This window comes from Petromyzon marinus, chromosome 16, assembly GCF_048934315.1.
Source record: "Petromyzon marinus isolate PM22_M1 ecotype Great Lakes invasive population chromosome 16, UKy_Petmar_22M1.pri1.0, whole genome shotgun sequence".
Classification (NCBI taxonomy): Eukaryota; Metazoa; Chordata; class Hyperoartia; order Petromyzontiformes; family Petromyzontidae; genus Petromyzon; species Petromyzon marinus.
In genome coordinates this window covers 799,086-816,010 of record NC_133682.1, presented here as the reverse complement: position 1 = coordinate 816,010, position 16,925 = coordinate 799,086, and the positions used below count along the sequence as shown (strand labels likewise).

Genomic DNA, 16,925 nt, shown 5'->3' with positions numbered 1-16,925 from the left:
TATCCAACGTCTCACCTGTCCAGGGTCTCACCTGTCCAGGGACTCACCCGTCCAGACTCTCACCTGTCCAAGGTCTCACCTGTCCAGGGCCTCACCTGTCCAGGGACTCACCCGTCCAGACTCTCACCTGTCCAAGGTCTCACCTGTCCAGGGCCTCACCTGTCCAGGGACTCACCCGTCCAGACTCTCACCTGTCCAGACTGTCACCCGTCCAGACTCTCACCTGTCCAGGGTCTCACCCGTCCAGACTCTCACCCGTCCAGACTCTCACCCGTCCAGACTCTCACCCGTCCAGACTCTCACCTGTCCAGACTCTCACCTGTCCAGACTCTCACCTGTCCAGACTCTCACCTGTCCAGGGTCTCACCTGTCCAGAGTCTCACCCGTCCAGACTCTCACCTGTCCAAGGTCTCACCTGTCCAGGGTCTCACCTGTCCAGGGACTCACCCGTCCAGACTCTCACCTGTCCAGGGTCTCACCTGTCCAGGGTCTCACCCGTCCAGACTCTCACCCATCCAGACTCTCACCCGTCCAAGGTCTCACCTGTCCAGGGCCTCACCTGTCCAGGGACTCACCCGTCCAGACTCTCACCTGTCCAAGGTCTCACCTGTCCAGGGCCTCACCTGTCCAGGGACTCACCCGTCCAGACTCTCACCTGTCCAGACTGTCACCCGTCCAGACTCTCACCTGTCCAGGGTCTCACCCGTCCAGACTCTCACCCGTCCAGACTCTCACCCGTCCAGACTCTCACCCGTCCAGACTCTCACCTGTCCAGACTCTCACCTGTCCAGACTCTCACCTGTCCAGACTCTCACCTGTCCAGGGTCTCACCTGTCCAGAGTCTCACCCGTCCAGACTCTCACCTGTCGAAGGTCTCACCTGTCCAGGGTCTCACCTGTCCAGGGACTCACCCGTCCAGACTCTCACCTGTCCAGGGTCTCACCTGTCCAGGGTCTCACCCGTCCAGACTCTCACCCATCCAGACTCTCACCCGTCCAGACTCTCACCCGTCCAGGGTCTCACCCGTCCAGACTCTCGCCTGTCCAAACTCTCACCTGTCCAGACACTCACCCGTCCAGGGTCTCACCTGTCCAGACTCTCACCCGTCCAGGGTCTGACCTGTCCAGACTTTCACCTGTCCAGACTCTCACCTGTCCAGACTCTCACCTGTCCAGGGTCTCACCTGTCCAGACTCTCACCTGTCCAGGGTCTCACCCGTACACGGTCTCACCTGTCCAGGGTCTCACCCGTACAGGGTCTCACCCATACAGGGTCTCACCTGTTCTGGCGAGCATACGGAGGACTTTGAGCTCTGGCTTCGGACCGCTGAGTTCTCTATCGAACATCACGTCCGATTCGCGAGATAACGCATGCGTGATATATCGTTTATTGTTATGGTTATAATTTTATATATCCATTCCATTCGGGCTCTATGGGCCATGTATCTGACTAGTGGTTCAGATTTCTGTGTGCCGTGATCAGTGTGAAGCTCATGTGATCAGTGTGAAGCTCATGTGATCAGTGTGAAGCTCATGTGATCAGTGTGAAGCTCATGTGATCAGTGTGAGGCTCATGTGATCAGTGTGAGGCTCATGTGATCAGTGTGAAGCTCATGTGATCAGTGTGAGGCTCATGTGATCAGTGTGAAGCTCATGTGATCAGTGTGAGGCTCATGTGATCAGTGTGAGGCTCATGTGATCAGTGTGAAGCTCATGTGATCAGTGTGAAGCTCATGTGATCAGTGTGAAGCTCATGTGATCAGTGTGAGGCTCATGTGATCAGTGTGAGGCTCATGTGATCAGTGTGAAGCTCATGTGATCAGTGTGAGGCTCATGTGATCAGTGTGAAGCTCATGTGATCAGTGTGAGGCTCATGTGATCAGTGTGAGGCTCATGTGATCATTGTGAAGCTCATGTGATCAGTGTGAAGCTCATGTGATCAGTGTGAAGCTCATGTGATCAGTGTGAAGCTCATGTGATCAGTGTGAAGCTCATGTGATCAGTGTGAAGCTCATGTGATCAGTGTGAAGCTCATGTGATCAGTGTGAAGCTCATGTGATCAGTGTGCATATCACAGTCTCGTGGCTCATAGCGACTCATCCCTTGGGAAGTCCCACGTGTGTCCTAGCGTCTCCCCTAGCATCCCCCTTTCTCCCCACATCTCCCTATGCCCCCTTCTCCCTGCATCTTCCCATCCCATCTTTCCCGTGCCCCCCCCCCCCACGCGTCTCCCCCCACGCGTCTCCCCCCACGCGTCTCCCCCCACGCGTCTCCCCCCACGCGTCTCCCCCCACGCGTCTCCCCCCAAGCGTCTCCCCCCACGCGTCTCCCAGGTGAGAGTGGAGGTGTGAGAGACCAGAGTGCGTCACGTTCCCAGGCGCCGGCACCGCCGTCACGCACGGTGGTGCCCGCCAAGCCCGGGCGGTGAGCGTTGAGCGCTGCCACCGCCGCCACCACCCTGGTGGGGGTGGGGGGGGGGGGGGCGTCACCCTCCACTTCCTCCCCGGAATCCGCGTGGCCAGGAGCTCCCGCGGGGGTCTCGGCGCACAGCACGCCGGCGGGCAGCAGAGCCAAATCGCGATTCGGTGCAGTGGTGGTGGTGCGGTGACATCACCGGCACCACCACCACCGCCGCTCCCGCACCACCTTCCACGTCCGCACAGTGGGCACGGGAAGGATGGCGCAGTTGGGAACGCGTGTGCCCAGCAGCAAGAAGAGCATGGGCTCCACTCCTGGCCCGTGTGTGTGAGTGTGTGCACACGTCAATTCTCACGGATCGCTAGCTCTTAGATTCACTTATTATGGTGGGGGGGGGGGCGGTTTTCACTGAGTGGTAAACATTTGTCTCCTATTGCTGCTCGGCAAACTCAAGGGTTGTTGGTGGCTGTTGAGTGCCGCTGTCACGGTCCGCTTTTTCCAATTTCGAAAAAATTACACCGCGCGTCGCTCCGTGGCATTCCTGCACAGGGCGCATGGCACCACCGCCCCTGCTGGGACGCGACTGCAGTGCAGCAGCAGCAACAGCAGCGCCTTCCATGGCGGTGTCGCCGCACCGCACTATGAGAACGATCGCGCCACAAGCCAATGGACTCTGAGTGGAGATGCGTGTCGGGGAAGAGGGGTTTGGCGGGGTGGGGGGTAACGAGGGACGATGGAGAGGGCGGAATGTTGCCCACAGATGGGTTTCACTCTCCTGACCCCCCCCCATCCTCCCCCCCCCCACTCCGTCCGCTAGAAACTAAGACCCTACAGGAAGCGGGGATGGTGCGGAGGAATGCTCGTGTTTGTGAGCGGGCGAGCGAGCATCTGCCAGATTCTTCTGAGCCAGAAGTCTCATTCTTGCGTTGGGGTCGGCTCTTTGAAACTATTTTCTCCATGTGCTTGCGCTTTATGTCTCTTCTGGAGTCACGTGCTCGATGTTTACATATTCGAGTGATTTACTTGCACAGAGACCCGTAGACTTACTTAGACACCCGTAGACTTATATTTGCGTACGTGATCCATAGATTCACGTACAGACACATAGACTGAAATACACTCACATGTTGCTATAGTTCTCTGTGTGAGTGTGGTTCTCTCTCCATGCCAGTTTGTGGGCCTCTAATCTCTTCTCGACACGAGCCTAAACCCTCTAAGTCTCTTCTCCCTGTTCTTCTTGGGGTTATCGGTAACAATTCAGGCCAGCGATGCGTCACCGTGCTTTGACCACAACAGCGGCTGCTGCGTTAGTGCGTGTGGGAGAGCGGTAGCATAGTGGTAAGCCCACTGCCGTGCGTAAACATCAGCACCGGGAAGACAAATCGGTGGGGCGTGGTGCAGGCCACAGCACCCCCTCATCGGTGGATCGATCCGGCCTTCCTAGGCGCTCGCTCACGGCACTTTGCCCAACAACCTGTGCAGACTCCCTGGGGTATCTTTGTCTTTGTGGGTGTATTGTACGCGGTACACGCCTGGGGAGCTAATCAGGGACTCATTCAACACCTCCTTAATTGAGTTGTACTGGGGGGGGGGGGGGGGCTCGTAGAGAACACAGTGCTAAAGGTTAATGCAGGGCTGTATCTTTAGCAGACGCAGCCATGCGTCCGTCCGTCTGTCCGCGTGAGGCCTCGAGTGCGAGTTAGTCTATGGCTGCTACTGCCCACTACCACCGCTCCTAATGACAAGCGTGACCGGCGGTGGGCCATCGCGACCTCGACAACAGCCAGTCGGGCGTAGCGTTCGTCGCCACCCGGCCTTTCGATTCGAACCCTTCGTCGAACCCCGACGGGTCTCTGTGTTGCGTTCCGCGTGTGCGATGTGTGTGTGTGTGTGTTGAGGAGCGGTGGCACAGTGGTTAGCACACTGCGCTATGAACCCCACGCCCCGAGGTGGATTCCCGTCAGTTAGTGGAGCCCTGGCGTGGGCCCTGCACCACGAGCAGCGGTCGCCTTGGTCAGTCGTTACGGAGGCCCCCACACGGAAGCTCGACTGGCCCCCCCATCCAAGAGGAGCCAGTAGGCTCCTCCCGCTCATGGCCAACATCGGTGACGAATATCTGAACCCCTCCTGGGCCTCCTCTAGGTCAACTGCACCTCAAATGAGACACCCGATGGCGCGTGTGTGTGGGTGTAAAACATCAACACTGGGAAGACAAAAGTGGCTGGGCGTGGTTCTGGCCACCCACCTCTTCCTGTGCCGTGTCAACCTTCAAATTCGCTCACGAACAACACTTGTCCCAAGAGTCTGTTCAAGGCTATACGGGTGATCTTTGTGTTTGATGTGGAACCCACCCAGCCTGCATAGGCTATGGAGGGGGTGGGGGGGGTGATCTTTGTGTTTGGTGTGATGTGTGCAGCTGTCACACGGGGGGCGTGATGATGATGGCTGCTAATCCGGTTGTTTAGGGCACGCAGGTGTCACTCAACCCTGGGGTTAATGGGGGGACCTGGAATGCCCCTCCCCCACACAGAAATTCGTGGTTTGAACATTTATCCTGTTTCTATGTATTTACTATTGACATTCCACCTGGAAAAATCCCTCGTTGTTGGGCACATCTCGTTTGCAAGGGTTTCTAGATTTTATTTGAGGATTTTTTTTGAAGTCTCCTCTGCATTGCTTCTCAATATATTTCTCATAATAATGTCCGCTTGTGACACTGCTCCACTGCTGCATGGTCGCCGCCCTCTGCAAGAAGGAGAGAGGGGCCGACTCGGAGGTGCCATGAGGACGAGGAACCACAGAGAAGCAGGAAGGCAGCAGCCAGCAATTACCCTAGCTTTGCGGTTCTCTACATATCAAGGTGTTAGTGGGCAATTAATGTGTGGGAGGGAACCGGTGTTACCGGGGAGATCACACGGCGCCCACCGGGAAGGGGTTTCACAACAATTGTGTGATCCTCCAGGCTGTTCACAACGCTCAACACATTTTTTTATTATGAGCATATACTTTGCATATACTTTGCATCATCATAAATAATTGATTCGCTCACCCAAGATCCTGCGCGTGTGTTGTAAGCTTAAGGTCCGATTTGTATTTGAGGACTTGTTGCGCGCCTAATTCTTGACGTGTCTGTATCTGTCGCACACACGCACTCACACACACGTGTACACACACACACACGCGCACTCACACACACGTGTACACACACGTACACACACACACGTGTACACACACACGCGTACACACACGCGTACACACACGCGTACACACACGCTGTGCAGGGCCTGCAGAAGCTGTCCTCGCAGTTCCTTCGGAGAGAGTGGAGCGTGCAAGAACCGGAGGGAGTGAACAATAGGTACTCTCACTCACACGCACACTCACACACTCACACGCGCACACTCACACACGCACTCACACACGCACACTCAAACAACAACAACCGCCATTCGCCACTAAGTGGCGGTGACGTCACCACGACGCTTGTGCCAGGCCATGTGCACCTTGAGGCCACGTGAAGTGTCGAACGCCCGCTGGCAGGAGGTCACGGGGCAGGCCCAGGTGCCACGGGTCGACTGACTGAGATGACTGGCTGATGCACCACCTGTGCCCCCTGCTGTGCCAACCTGCTGTGCTTCAGCCACCCGGCGCTCCGCTCGTTGTTGTGAGCGTCGTTCCTCCGCCCTCCGTTGTTGTTGGAGGGCGACTGCCTCCAACTGCCCAGTAGCATCCTTCACGAGCCTCCTCCACAGAGGCCGATCTTGACACCGCTGGTACCAGTCATCGGCAAGTCCACTCAGCTCCACGTCCTCCTGTACCACATCACTCCATCTCTTCTCTAGCCCGTGCCGCGCCCGTTTAACCCCCTGGATCCGGCTGAACAAAAGCTGTTTCGGCATGCGGTGGCTGGGCATGCGGGCCACATGACCCAGCCAACGCAGCCTTGCCTGCCGGAGGAGCTCACTGATGGGACCTTGCCCAGATATTTCAAGGATTTGTGAGCTCCTCACACAATCGAGCCTGGTTAAACCCAAGATGGATCGTAGGCAGGCTAGCCTAAATGTTTCTAACCGGCGAAGATGTTCCATTAGGGGGGTCCACGTTTTGCAAGCGTAGAGAAGGGAGGGAATGACCGTGGCCGAGAAGACCTGAAGCTTAGTGCGAAGCGACAGACCAGGTAGCTTCCACACAGCGTTACGCAACCGATGAAAAGATATTGCCGCTTGACTGATTCGGAGTGAGACCTCTGCCTACACACACACTATATGTACATGTGCCTACACACACACACTATATGTACATGTGCCTACACACACACTATATGTACATGTGCCTACACACACACACTATATAAACATGTGCCTACACACACACACTATATGTACATGTGCCTACACACAAACACTATATGTGCATGTGCCTACACACACACTATATGTACATGTGCCTACACACACACTATATGTACATGTGCCTACACACACACTATATGTACATGTGCCTACACACACACACTATGTACATGTGCCTACACACACACTATGTACATGTGCCTACACACACACTATATGTACATGTGCCTACACACACACACTATATGTACATGTGCCTACACACACACACTATATGTACATGTGCCTACACACACACACTATATGTACATGTGCCTACACACCCACTATATGTACATGTGCCTACACACACACACTATATATACATGTGCCTACACACACACTATATGTACATGTGCCTACACACACACTATATGTGCATGTGCCTACACACACACTATGTACATGTGCCTACACACACACTATATGTACATGTGCCTACACACACACTATATGTACATGTGCCTACACACACACTATATGTACATGTGCCTACACACACACACTATATGTACATGTGCCTACACACACACACTATATGTACATGTGCCTACACACACACACTATATGTACATGTGCCTACACACACACACTATATATACATGTGCCTACACACACACTATATGTACATGTGCCTACACATACACTATATGTGCATGTGCCTACACACACACTATGTACATGTGCCTACACACACACTATATGTACATGTGCCTACACACACACACTATATGTACATGTGCCTACACACACACACTATGTGTACATGTGCCTGCACACACACTATATGTACATGCCTACACACACTATATGTACATGTGCCTACACACACACTATATGTACATGCCTACACACACACACTATATGTACATGTGCCTACACACACACACACTATATAAACATGTGCCTACACACACACTATATGTACATGTGCCTACACACACACTATATGTACATGTGCCTGCACACACACTATATGTACATGTGCCTACACACACACACTATATGTACATGTGCCTACACACACACACTATATGTACATGTGCCTACACACACTATATGTACATGCCTACACACACTATATGTACATGTGCCTACACACACACTATATGTACATGTGCCTACACACACACTATATGTACATGCCTATACACACACACTATATGTACATGTGCCTACACACACACACTATATGTACATGTGCCTACACACACACTATATGTACATGTACCTACACACACACACTATATGTACATGTGCCTACACACACACAATGTACATGTGCCTACACACACTATATGTACATGTGCCTACACACACACACTATATGTACATGTGCCTACACACACACTATATATACATGTGCCTACACACACACTATATGTACATGTGCCCACACACACACACTATATGTACATGCCTGCACACACTATATGTACATGTGCCTACACACACACACTATATGTACATGTGCCTACACACACCAACACATGCGCGCCTACAATAACAACAGCCGCCACTAAGTGCTGCTGATGTCACCACAGGGCTTGTGGAAGAGGACAGACCCAGGTGGCATGGGTTGACTGATTGAGATGGGTGGCAGATGCACCACCTGTGTTTCCCGCTGTGCCACGTGTGCGCACACACACACACACACGTACACACACGTACAAACACGGGTGTGCATGGTGTCGTGTGATGACGGTGGTGAGCGGCGATGGTGTGCCGGTGATGAGTGATTGCCCGTGACGGTGCGCATTGGCCCGTGATGGTGGATGGTGGCGGTGTGTCGTGGTGGTGTTACCCTGCCCGTGATGGTGGACGGTGGCGGTGTGTCGTGGTGGTGTTACCCTGCCCGTGATGGTGGATGGTGGCGGTGTGTCGTGGTGGTGTTACCCTGCCCGTGATGGTGGATGGTGGCGGTGTGTCGTGGTGGTGTTACCCTGCCCGTGGTGGTGGCGGTGGCACATGGGTGGTGTGCCCTTGATGCTCGGTGTTAACTCTGTCCCTGTGCCGAGCCGCCGGGAACTCGGCGGGGGACTTCCCTCCCCGCACTCCCCCTTCTCTGCTTAGCGGCGCTCATGCGGTGCCATGCGACCGAACCCGGCGGTGTGCGTGGCGGCGAACAGCGCGGCGCAGTGCCGCCCGTAACTCCGCGCGTGGCGACCATCGCCCCCCCCTCCATGTCCCCCCAGCGGCAGCAGGAGCGCGTTCGCCGTGTGGCGCCTCGTGCTGCTCGGCACGCTGCAGGCCGCCAACAGCCGCCTCGTGGCGGCCGAGAGCTACCGGAGCCGCGTGGCCGAGCCGGCCAAGGCGGCGCGGGCGGCGCGCGACGCCCAGCTCAAGAAGGTGCGGCGAGACGCGAGACCCTCCCCCTCTCCCCGGGCACCCACACGGGGCACCCACACCGGGAGGGCCACCACCTCTCCGCCACCCGCGGATGCTCACCCACACTTCTCGCCCACGGTCGCCAATCCTTACCAATGTGTCATTGTCCGTGTGTGTTTGTGTCCATGTGTCCGTGTGCCCATGTGTCCGTGTACTTGTATCCGTGTGTCCATGTCTGTCTGTACGTGTCCATGTATGCGTGTCCCATGTCAATGTACTTGTGTCCCACGTGTCCGTGTGTGTCCGTGTGTACCTGTGTGGCCTGTGTGTTTGTTCGCGTCCGTGTGTCCACGTGCATGTGTCTGTGCATTTGTGCCATTGTGTGTCCCCGTTTGTGTCCCGTGTCCCCCCCCCCGGTGTGTATCCCCGTGTGTCCCCGCAGTGCTCGGACCGTCTGGTGACTCTGCAGGCTGAGCTCGCCGACACGGTGAAGGAGCTGGAGAAAGCCAAGAAGAGATTCTCTGAGCTGGAGCGATTGTCCAATCAGACGCGAGGAAAGAGTGGGGACACTGAGAGCTGGTAGGACAGGGAGATGAGGAGATGGGGACACGGGGAGATGGGGACACGGGGAGATGGGGACACGGGGAGATGGGGAGATGGGGACACAGGGAGATTGGGAGATTGGGAGATGGGGGAGATGGGGACACGGGGAGACAGGAACATGATTACACGGGGACAAGGAGACACACGAACACAGGGACACAGGGCACACGGGGACAAGGTGATTGGAGCAGCGTGTGATGCGCGTGTGCACTGGGTTCTCCAGGCTCAAGCGGAGCGAGTTCAGCAGCCTCTTCCACTCCAAGGCGAGCCTGCAGAAAGCCAACGCCAGGGTGAGTCCGCCTGCACCGCCACTGGCGCCACCGCCACTGGCGCCAGCGCCACGATCGTGGTGTTTGTGGTGCGGTGTTGGTCGTCACCTGGGTCGCGACGTTGACCGAGTCGTGCCGGTGTCGCGGTTGCCCGCCAGATGGTGGCGAGGCGGAAGGAGTGCCACGTGAAGCTGCGGCAGGCGCGGAACGAGTACGTGATAAGCGTGGCGGGCGCCAACGCTCACCAGCAGCGCCACGCCAGCACAGACATCCCCGCGCTGCTCTCGGTATGCCTCTCTCTCCTCTACACAACCTCTCCCTCAACCTTCCACAGTCTCCCTAAACTCTCCACAAACTCTCCACGGCCGCCACCCTCGGCAGCGTAGCCCAGTTGGCGCGGGGGGCACCCTGTTGCCGTCGCACCGCCTGGGCACTCGGGAGCCACGCCACCCCCTCGGGCTCCACGGGCCACGGCCGCCAGCGCCGCGGTCCGGGTGGCCTTGCGCGGCCGGCACGTCGAGGCCCCCGGCGCGAGAGGGCGTGGAACGGTGCCCGCTGCCATCCAACGCCCTCCTCCGCGGTCGCACCGCCCGCGCGCACTCGATAGCCGGCGTCGAGTTGACCCGCCACGGCCGTGCCCGGCAGCGGGCGGCGTCCGTCGGTGCGGTGTCGCCACCCGGTGGCCGATCCGCGGTGGGCGGCGTGGCCAAGCCAACGCGGGCCCGGGGGGGAGGATAGTCGAGCAAGGTGACGCGACGATGAAAATAACCGCCGAGTGGGGCGAGTGCGGCATCAGCGCTGGGGAGACAAAGGTGGCCGGGTGTAGGTGCTTGCACCACACTGGCCTCGTGCGCCTTGCCGGCCTTCTTGGGTACTCGATGAGCTGTCTGGCGACGCTGACGCTGCTGTTGCGATGGCTGTGGTGCAAGAGCACAAATAACACACGTTTGTCAATAATACAACCCTGTGGTCTTAAAGAGAAAGATATATAATGGATGAAAACTTGGGCCATGGCCTTTCGTCATGACACATAAATAAAACTGCGAGCACAGCACTCGCCCCCGCAGCACTGTTGGGGTGACACGGCCCCCCCCTCTCGCCGTGAGAGCGAGGAGCGGATACCGTGCGCTAGCGGTGGCACAGCATCGCGAGTTGACGTCGTTACGATGATGATTGCCTATGTGTGTGCGTGTGTGTGTGTGCGCACGTGTGTGCGTGCCTGCGTGTGCGCGCCTGTGTGTGCGCGGGTGCGTGTGTGTGGGCGCGCGTGCGTGTGCGCGGGTGCGTGTGTGTGGGCGCGCGTGCGTGTGTGTGGGTGCGTGTGTGTGCGCGCTGCAGGCTCTGGATGGCGACGTCTACGAGCGGCTGTGCGAGTATTTCTGCGTGCTGGGCCAGACGGAGCTCGAGTCGTGCCAGAGCACGCAGGAGCCCTTCGTGGCCCTGCTGCAGGCCGCACACGGGGTACGCACACACGGATGCGCGCGTTGGCACGTGGGGAGCGGGTGTGCGGTGGTCAGTGCACTGCGCTACGAACCTGGTGACCCACGTTCGATTCCCGCTCGTGGCCACCATCGGTGACAATTATTTGAACCGGTCCGGGGCCTCCCTCAGTTCATTTTAGCCTTAAATGAGGACCTGTTGCGGTGTGTAAACATTTCCACTGGGGAGACAAAGGTGGTTGGGCTACACGCCATTGGGGAGACAAAGGTGGCCGGGCTACAAGCCCGGAAGACCAGAACCTGTTCAAATATTTGCCACTAATGTTAGCCATGAGCGGGAATCGAACTCGGTTCGATGGATTCATAGCGCAGCGCGCTATAGACACTGCACGCACACAGACGCACGCACGCGCAAGTGCGGTCACGTATGCACACGCACACACACATGCGCACGGTCGTGCTGTACGTGTGTTGCACGAGTTCCGTATACGTACCGAGCGTGCCGTGCACTGCGCGAGGCGGTGCGCTGTCTATGTATTGAGTGCTGTCCTGAGCGTGCTGTGCACTGCGCTGCTGCCGTAGGTGTCTCGCGAGCACGACCTGAAGCTCTTCCTGCGTGAGAACGCGGTGGTGACGGAGCTGCCGCCCTTCTGCGCGCACACCGGCGACGACGCCGTGAGTCCCTCTCCCGTGCTCCATCCATTGCTGCACAAAGGCCGACTCGGGCCGTCGCCGCCTCTCGCGGCAGCGGTCCCGGCGACGCAACGGTCCTCGTGGCCTCCGCGCACGGGTCGATTCCGCTGCTCCGTCTCCGTGGCAGGGTCGCTATCCCGCGCGGCACCCGCTCGCGCGGTCGTCTGCCACACCGCTCACCGGGCCTCACCGGGCCGCACCGCCCTCCCTCTCGGCCGGTTTGGCCGCTAACCCCAACGCCCAAACGCGGTCCCGCCGTCCGGACGGCGCGCGCCCCCCTCCCTGGCCCCGGCGGGGTGCGGGAGGCGTTTGGAGGTTGGGGGAAAGACCTCAATAAAGATGAACAAACGGAGATTTAATTTGAGAAGCCGCGTGGGCGCACGGGCGTGCGGGCGGGCACGCTCGGCCCGGATTGAATCGGCTTCTCTGTGCAAACATCTCCCTCCCGCTCCTCCGCCGAGTGGGCGCGACCTCCACCCAATGAGTTTCTTTGGCTGCAAAGTTCGATGCGCGTCGGGTGTGTGTGTTGTCGTGGGTGGGCGTGTGCATTGCGTATTGCCCATGTGAGCGTGTGTGATGTCGTGCGCGTGTACGTTACTTATTGCCCGATGCGTCCTGCGCATGTGCTCCGTCACACGTGTGACGGTAGGCGTGTACGTACTGAATGTTCTATTTTCATCACAAGCTTTGTTCCCAGCTCCGCCTTATTTCCCCTGCGTTTTCTATTTATCACCAGGTCTCCCAAAATAGACTCGTATTGTTCTGTGCTTCTGTGCTCCCACGTCTGTGTCCCCCGCCGGCACCACTCTGTACCAACCAACGTGGCGAAGTATGGTCACAGAAACGCCACAAAACCCACGCTCTGTGGGGAACCCTAATCCAGCAGTCGCCCTCCTCTGTGGTCTGTCCACCTGCGCCTATTCCCTGCCCCCTGTCTCCTCTCCCGTGTCCCCTGTCCCCTAACCCTTGTGCCCTATCCCCTGGCCCCTATCCCCTTTTCCATCTTTCCCCTGTCTCCAGGGTCCCGAGCTGCTGGGCCCTGAGGAGGGAGCAGAGGAGGTCGACCAGAGCCTGGACAAGGAGGCCCGCAAGTGGGCCTCGAAGGTGGCACGCGACCACAAGGTCTCCGTACACGCCCAGTGGGTGAGTTTCCCACCCAGCCAGTGAGTGAGTCTCCCACCCAGCCAGTGATTGAGTCTCCCACCCAGCCAGTGATTGAGTCTCCCACCCAGCCAGTGAGTGAGTCTCCCACCCAGCCAGTGAGTGAGTCTCCCACCCAGTGAGTGAGTGAGTCTCCCACCCAGCCAGTGATTGAGTCTCCCACCCAGCCAGTGAGTGAGTCTCCCACCCAGCCAGTGATTGAGTCTCCCACCCAGCCAGTGAGTGAGTCTCCCACCCAGCCAGTGAGTGAGTCTCCCACCCAGTGAGTGAGTGAGTCTTTCACCCAGCCAGTGAGTGAGTCTCCCACCCAGTGAGTGAGTGAGTCTTCTACCCAGCCAGTGAGTGAGTCTCCCACCCAGCCAGTGAGTGAGTCTCCCACCCAGCCAGTGAGTGAGTTTCCCAACCAGCCAGTGAGTGAGTCTCCCACCCAGCCAGTGATTGAGTCTCCCACCCAGCCACTGAGTGAGTCTCCCACCCAGCCAGTGAGTGAGTCTCCCACCCAGCCAGTGAGTGAGTCTCCCACCCAGTGAGTGAGTGAGTCTTCCACCCAGCCAGTGAGTGAGTCACCCACCCAGCCAGTGAGTGAGGCTCCCACCCAGCGATTGATTGAGTCTCCCACCCAGCGATTGATTGAGTCTCCCACCCAGCCAGTGAGTGAGTCTCCCACCCAGCCAGTGAGTGAGTTTCCCACCCAGTGTGTGAGTGAGTCTTCCACCCAGCCAGTGAGTGAGTCTCCCACCCAGCCAGTGAGTCAGTCTCCCACCCAGCGAGTGAGTGAGTCTCCCACCCAGCCAGTGAGTGAGACTCCCACCCAGTGAGTGAGTGAGTCTTCCACCCAGCCAGTGAGTGAGTCACCCACCCAGCCAGTGATTGAGTCTCCCACCCAGCCACTGAGTGAGTCTCCCACCCAGCCAGTGAGTGAGTCTCCCACCCAGCCAGTGAGTGAGTCTCCCACCCAGTGAGTGAGTGAGTCTTCCACCCAGCCAGTGAGTGAGTCACCCACCCAGCCAGTGAGTGAGTCTCCCACCCAGCGATTGATTGAGTCTCCCACCCAGCGATTGATTGAGTCTCCCACCCAGCCAGTGATGGAGTCTCCCACCCAGCCAGTGAGTGAGTCTCCCACCCAGTGTGTGAGTGAGTCTTCCACCCAGCCAGTGAGTGAGTCTCCCACCCAGCCAGTGAGTCAGTCTCCCACCCAGCGAGTGAGTGAGTCTCCCACCCAGCCAGTGAGTGAGACTCCCACCCAGTGAGTGAGTGAGTCTTCCACCCAGCCAGTGAGTGAGTCACCCACCCAGCCAGTGAGTGAGTCTCCCACCCAGCGATTGATTGAGTCTCCCACCCAGCCAGTGAGTGAGTCTCCCACCCAGCCAGTGAGTGAGTCTCCCACCCAGTGAGTGAGTGAGTCTTCCACCCAGCCAATGAGTGAGTCTCCCACCCAGCCAGTGAGTCAGTCTCCCACCCAGCGAGTGAGTGAGTCTCCCACCCAGCCAGTGAGTGAGTCTCCCACCCAGTGAGTGAGTCTTCCACCCAGCCAGTGAGTGAGTCACCCACCCAGCCAGTGAGTGAGTCTCCCACCCAGCCAGTGAGTGAGTCTCCCACCCAGCGAGTGAGTGACTCTCCCACCCAGTGAGTGAGTGAGTTTTCCACCCAGCCAGTGAGGGAGTCACCCAGCCAGTGAGTGAGTCTCCCACCCAGGCAGTGAGTGAGTCACCCACCCAGCCAGTGAGTGAGTCACCCACCCAGCCAGTGAGTGAGTCTCCCACCCAGCCAGTGAGTGAGTCTCCCACCCAGCCAGTGAGTGAGTCTCCCACCCAGTAAGTGAGTGAGTCTTCCACCCAGCCAGTGAGTGAGTCTCCCACCCAGCCAGTGAGTCAGTCTCCCACCCAGCGAGTGAGTGAGTCTCCCACCCAGCCAGTGAGTGAGTCTCCCACCCAGTGAGTGAGTCTTCCACCCAGCCAGTGAGTGAGTCACCCACCCAGCCAGTGAGTGAGTCTCCCACCCAGTGAGTGAGTGAGTCTTTCACCCAGCCAGTGAGTGAGTCTCCCACCCAGTGAGTGAGTGAGTCTTCCACCCAGCCAGTGAGTGAGTCTCCCACCCAGCCAGTGAGTCAGTCTCCCACCCAGCGAGTGAGTGAGTCTCCCACCCAGCCAGTGAGTGAGTCTCCCACCCAGTGAGTGAGTCTTCCACCCAGCCAGTGAGTGAGTCACCCACCCAGCCAGTGAGTGAGTCTCCCACCCAGCCAGTGAGTGAGGCTCCCACCCAGCCAGTGAGTGAGTCTCCCACCCAGCGAGTGAGTGAGTCACCCACCCAGCCAGTGAGTGAGTCTCCCACCCAGCCAGTGAGTGAGGCTCCCACCCAGCGAGTGAGTGACACTCCCACCCAGTGAGTGAGTGAGTTTTCCACCCAGCCAGTGAGTGAGTCACCCACCCAGCCAGTGAGTGAGTCTCCCACCCAGGCAGTGAGTGAGTCACCCACCCAGCCAGTGAGTGAGTCACCCACCCAGCCAGTGAGTGAGTCTCCCACCCAGCCAGTGAGTGAGTCACCCACCCAGCCAGTGAGTGAGTCACCCACCCAGCCAGTGAGTGAGTCTCCCACCCAGGCAGTGAGTGAGTCACCCACCCAGCCAGTGAGTGAGTCACCCACCCAGCCAGTGAGTGAGTCTCCCACCCAGCCAGTGAGTGAGTAAGTCACCCACCCAGCCAGTGAGTGAGTCTCCCACCCCACCAGTGAGTGAGTGAGTCTCCCACCCAATGAGTGAGTCTCCCACACAGCCAGTGAGTGAGTCCTTCATCCAACAACTTCAAATACCTGTGAAACGAATGTCAGCTGTTAAACAGCGTGAGTGACAATGTGATCTCCTCCCGTCTATCGTGCACTCCGCTCTCGTCTGTGCTCTCAGCCGCGATGTAAACGGTGGCCACCAGGTAGAGGAGAGGCTGCGACGCCCATCCCTTCATGTCATCAGTTGTGTTAAATGCTACATTTTTCACGAGCGGTGTTTTTGCTGCGACGATAATAATCTAACTGTGGGGCTAGGCCTTCCAACTTGCTTCCTGACACTACATGGCTGTGCGGGAGCGTGGTGAGCCACCTCGATTGCGGGCCCCCTCTAGGTCAACTAAGCCTAAAATAAGCAGCCGCGTGACGAAACACGAGGCTCCCCGTGCCGCGTCGGCTGTGACGGGCGCTCGCCGACCGCACCGGCTGACGTGGGTCTCTGTCTGTACTGCGGCTAATGATGATGGTGCTGATGATGGTGCTGCTGATGATGCTGATGCTGCTGTAGGTACTCCAGGAGCTGGAGGGGCAGATAGCGGGCGCGGGGGGCCCGGGGGGAGTTCTGGATCCGGCCGCCAACCTTGACCTGGAGGCAAAGATGGAGGAAGCACGGGAGAGCATCCGGAAAGCGGAGGTGAGACGCTCGCTCGCACGCACGCACGCACAAAGATCCCCCGTTTAGTTTTAAACATTCTGCTGGGGCAAGTGCTCTTAGCGAGCACCTGTTAAGGCCGGCATGGTGCACGAGGGGTGGGGGCGGGTAGCCAGCCCCATTCTCGCCCCTCTTTGTCTCCCTCGCGTGTTGAGGCTTATACATTGCACCGGCTACTAAGTTGGCCGCCGTGAGCG

At 58.1% G+C, this 16,925-nt stretch overlaps 1 protein-coding gene across 1 annotated transcript in view; it reads left to right on the top strand.

Moving 5' to 3' along the window:
* Positions 1-16,925, top strand: part of LOC116943027 (F-BAR and double SH3 domains protein 2-like) — a 78,916-nt gene that overhangs the window by 31,537 nt on the left and 30,454 nt on the right. Inside the window, exons 4-12 of the mRNA XM_032955631.2 lie at positions 5,699-5,772; positions 9,001-9,154; positions 9,576-9,712; positions 9,960-10,026; positions 10,164-10,292; positions 11,344-11,466; positions 12,027-12,119; positions 13,158-13,280; positions 16,585-16,710. Coding sequence (XP_032811522.1) covers positions 5,699-5,772; positions 9,001-9,154; positions 9,576-9,712; positions 9,960-10,026; positions 10,164-10,292; positions 11,344-11,466; positions 12,027-12,119; positions 13,158-13,280; positions 16,585-16,710 — 1,026 coding nt within the window. The remainder of the gene's footprint in view (positions 1-5,698; positions 5,773-9,000; positions 9,155-9,575; positions 9,713-9,959; positions 10,027-10,163; positions 10,293-11,343; positions 11,467-12,026; positions 12,120-13,157; positions 13,281-16,584; positions 16,711-16,925) is intronic.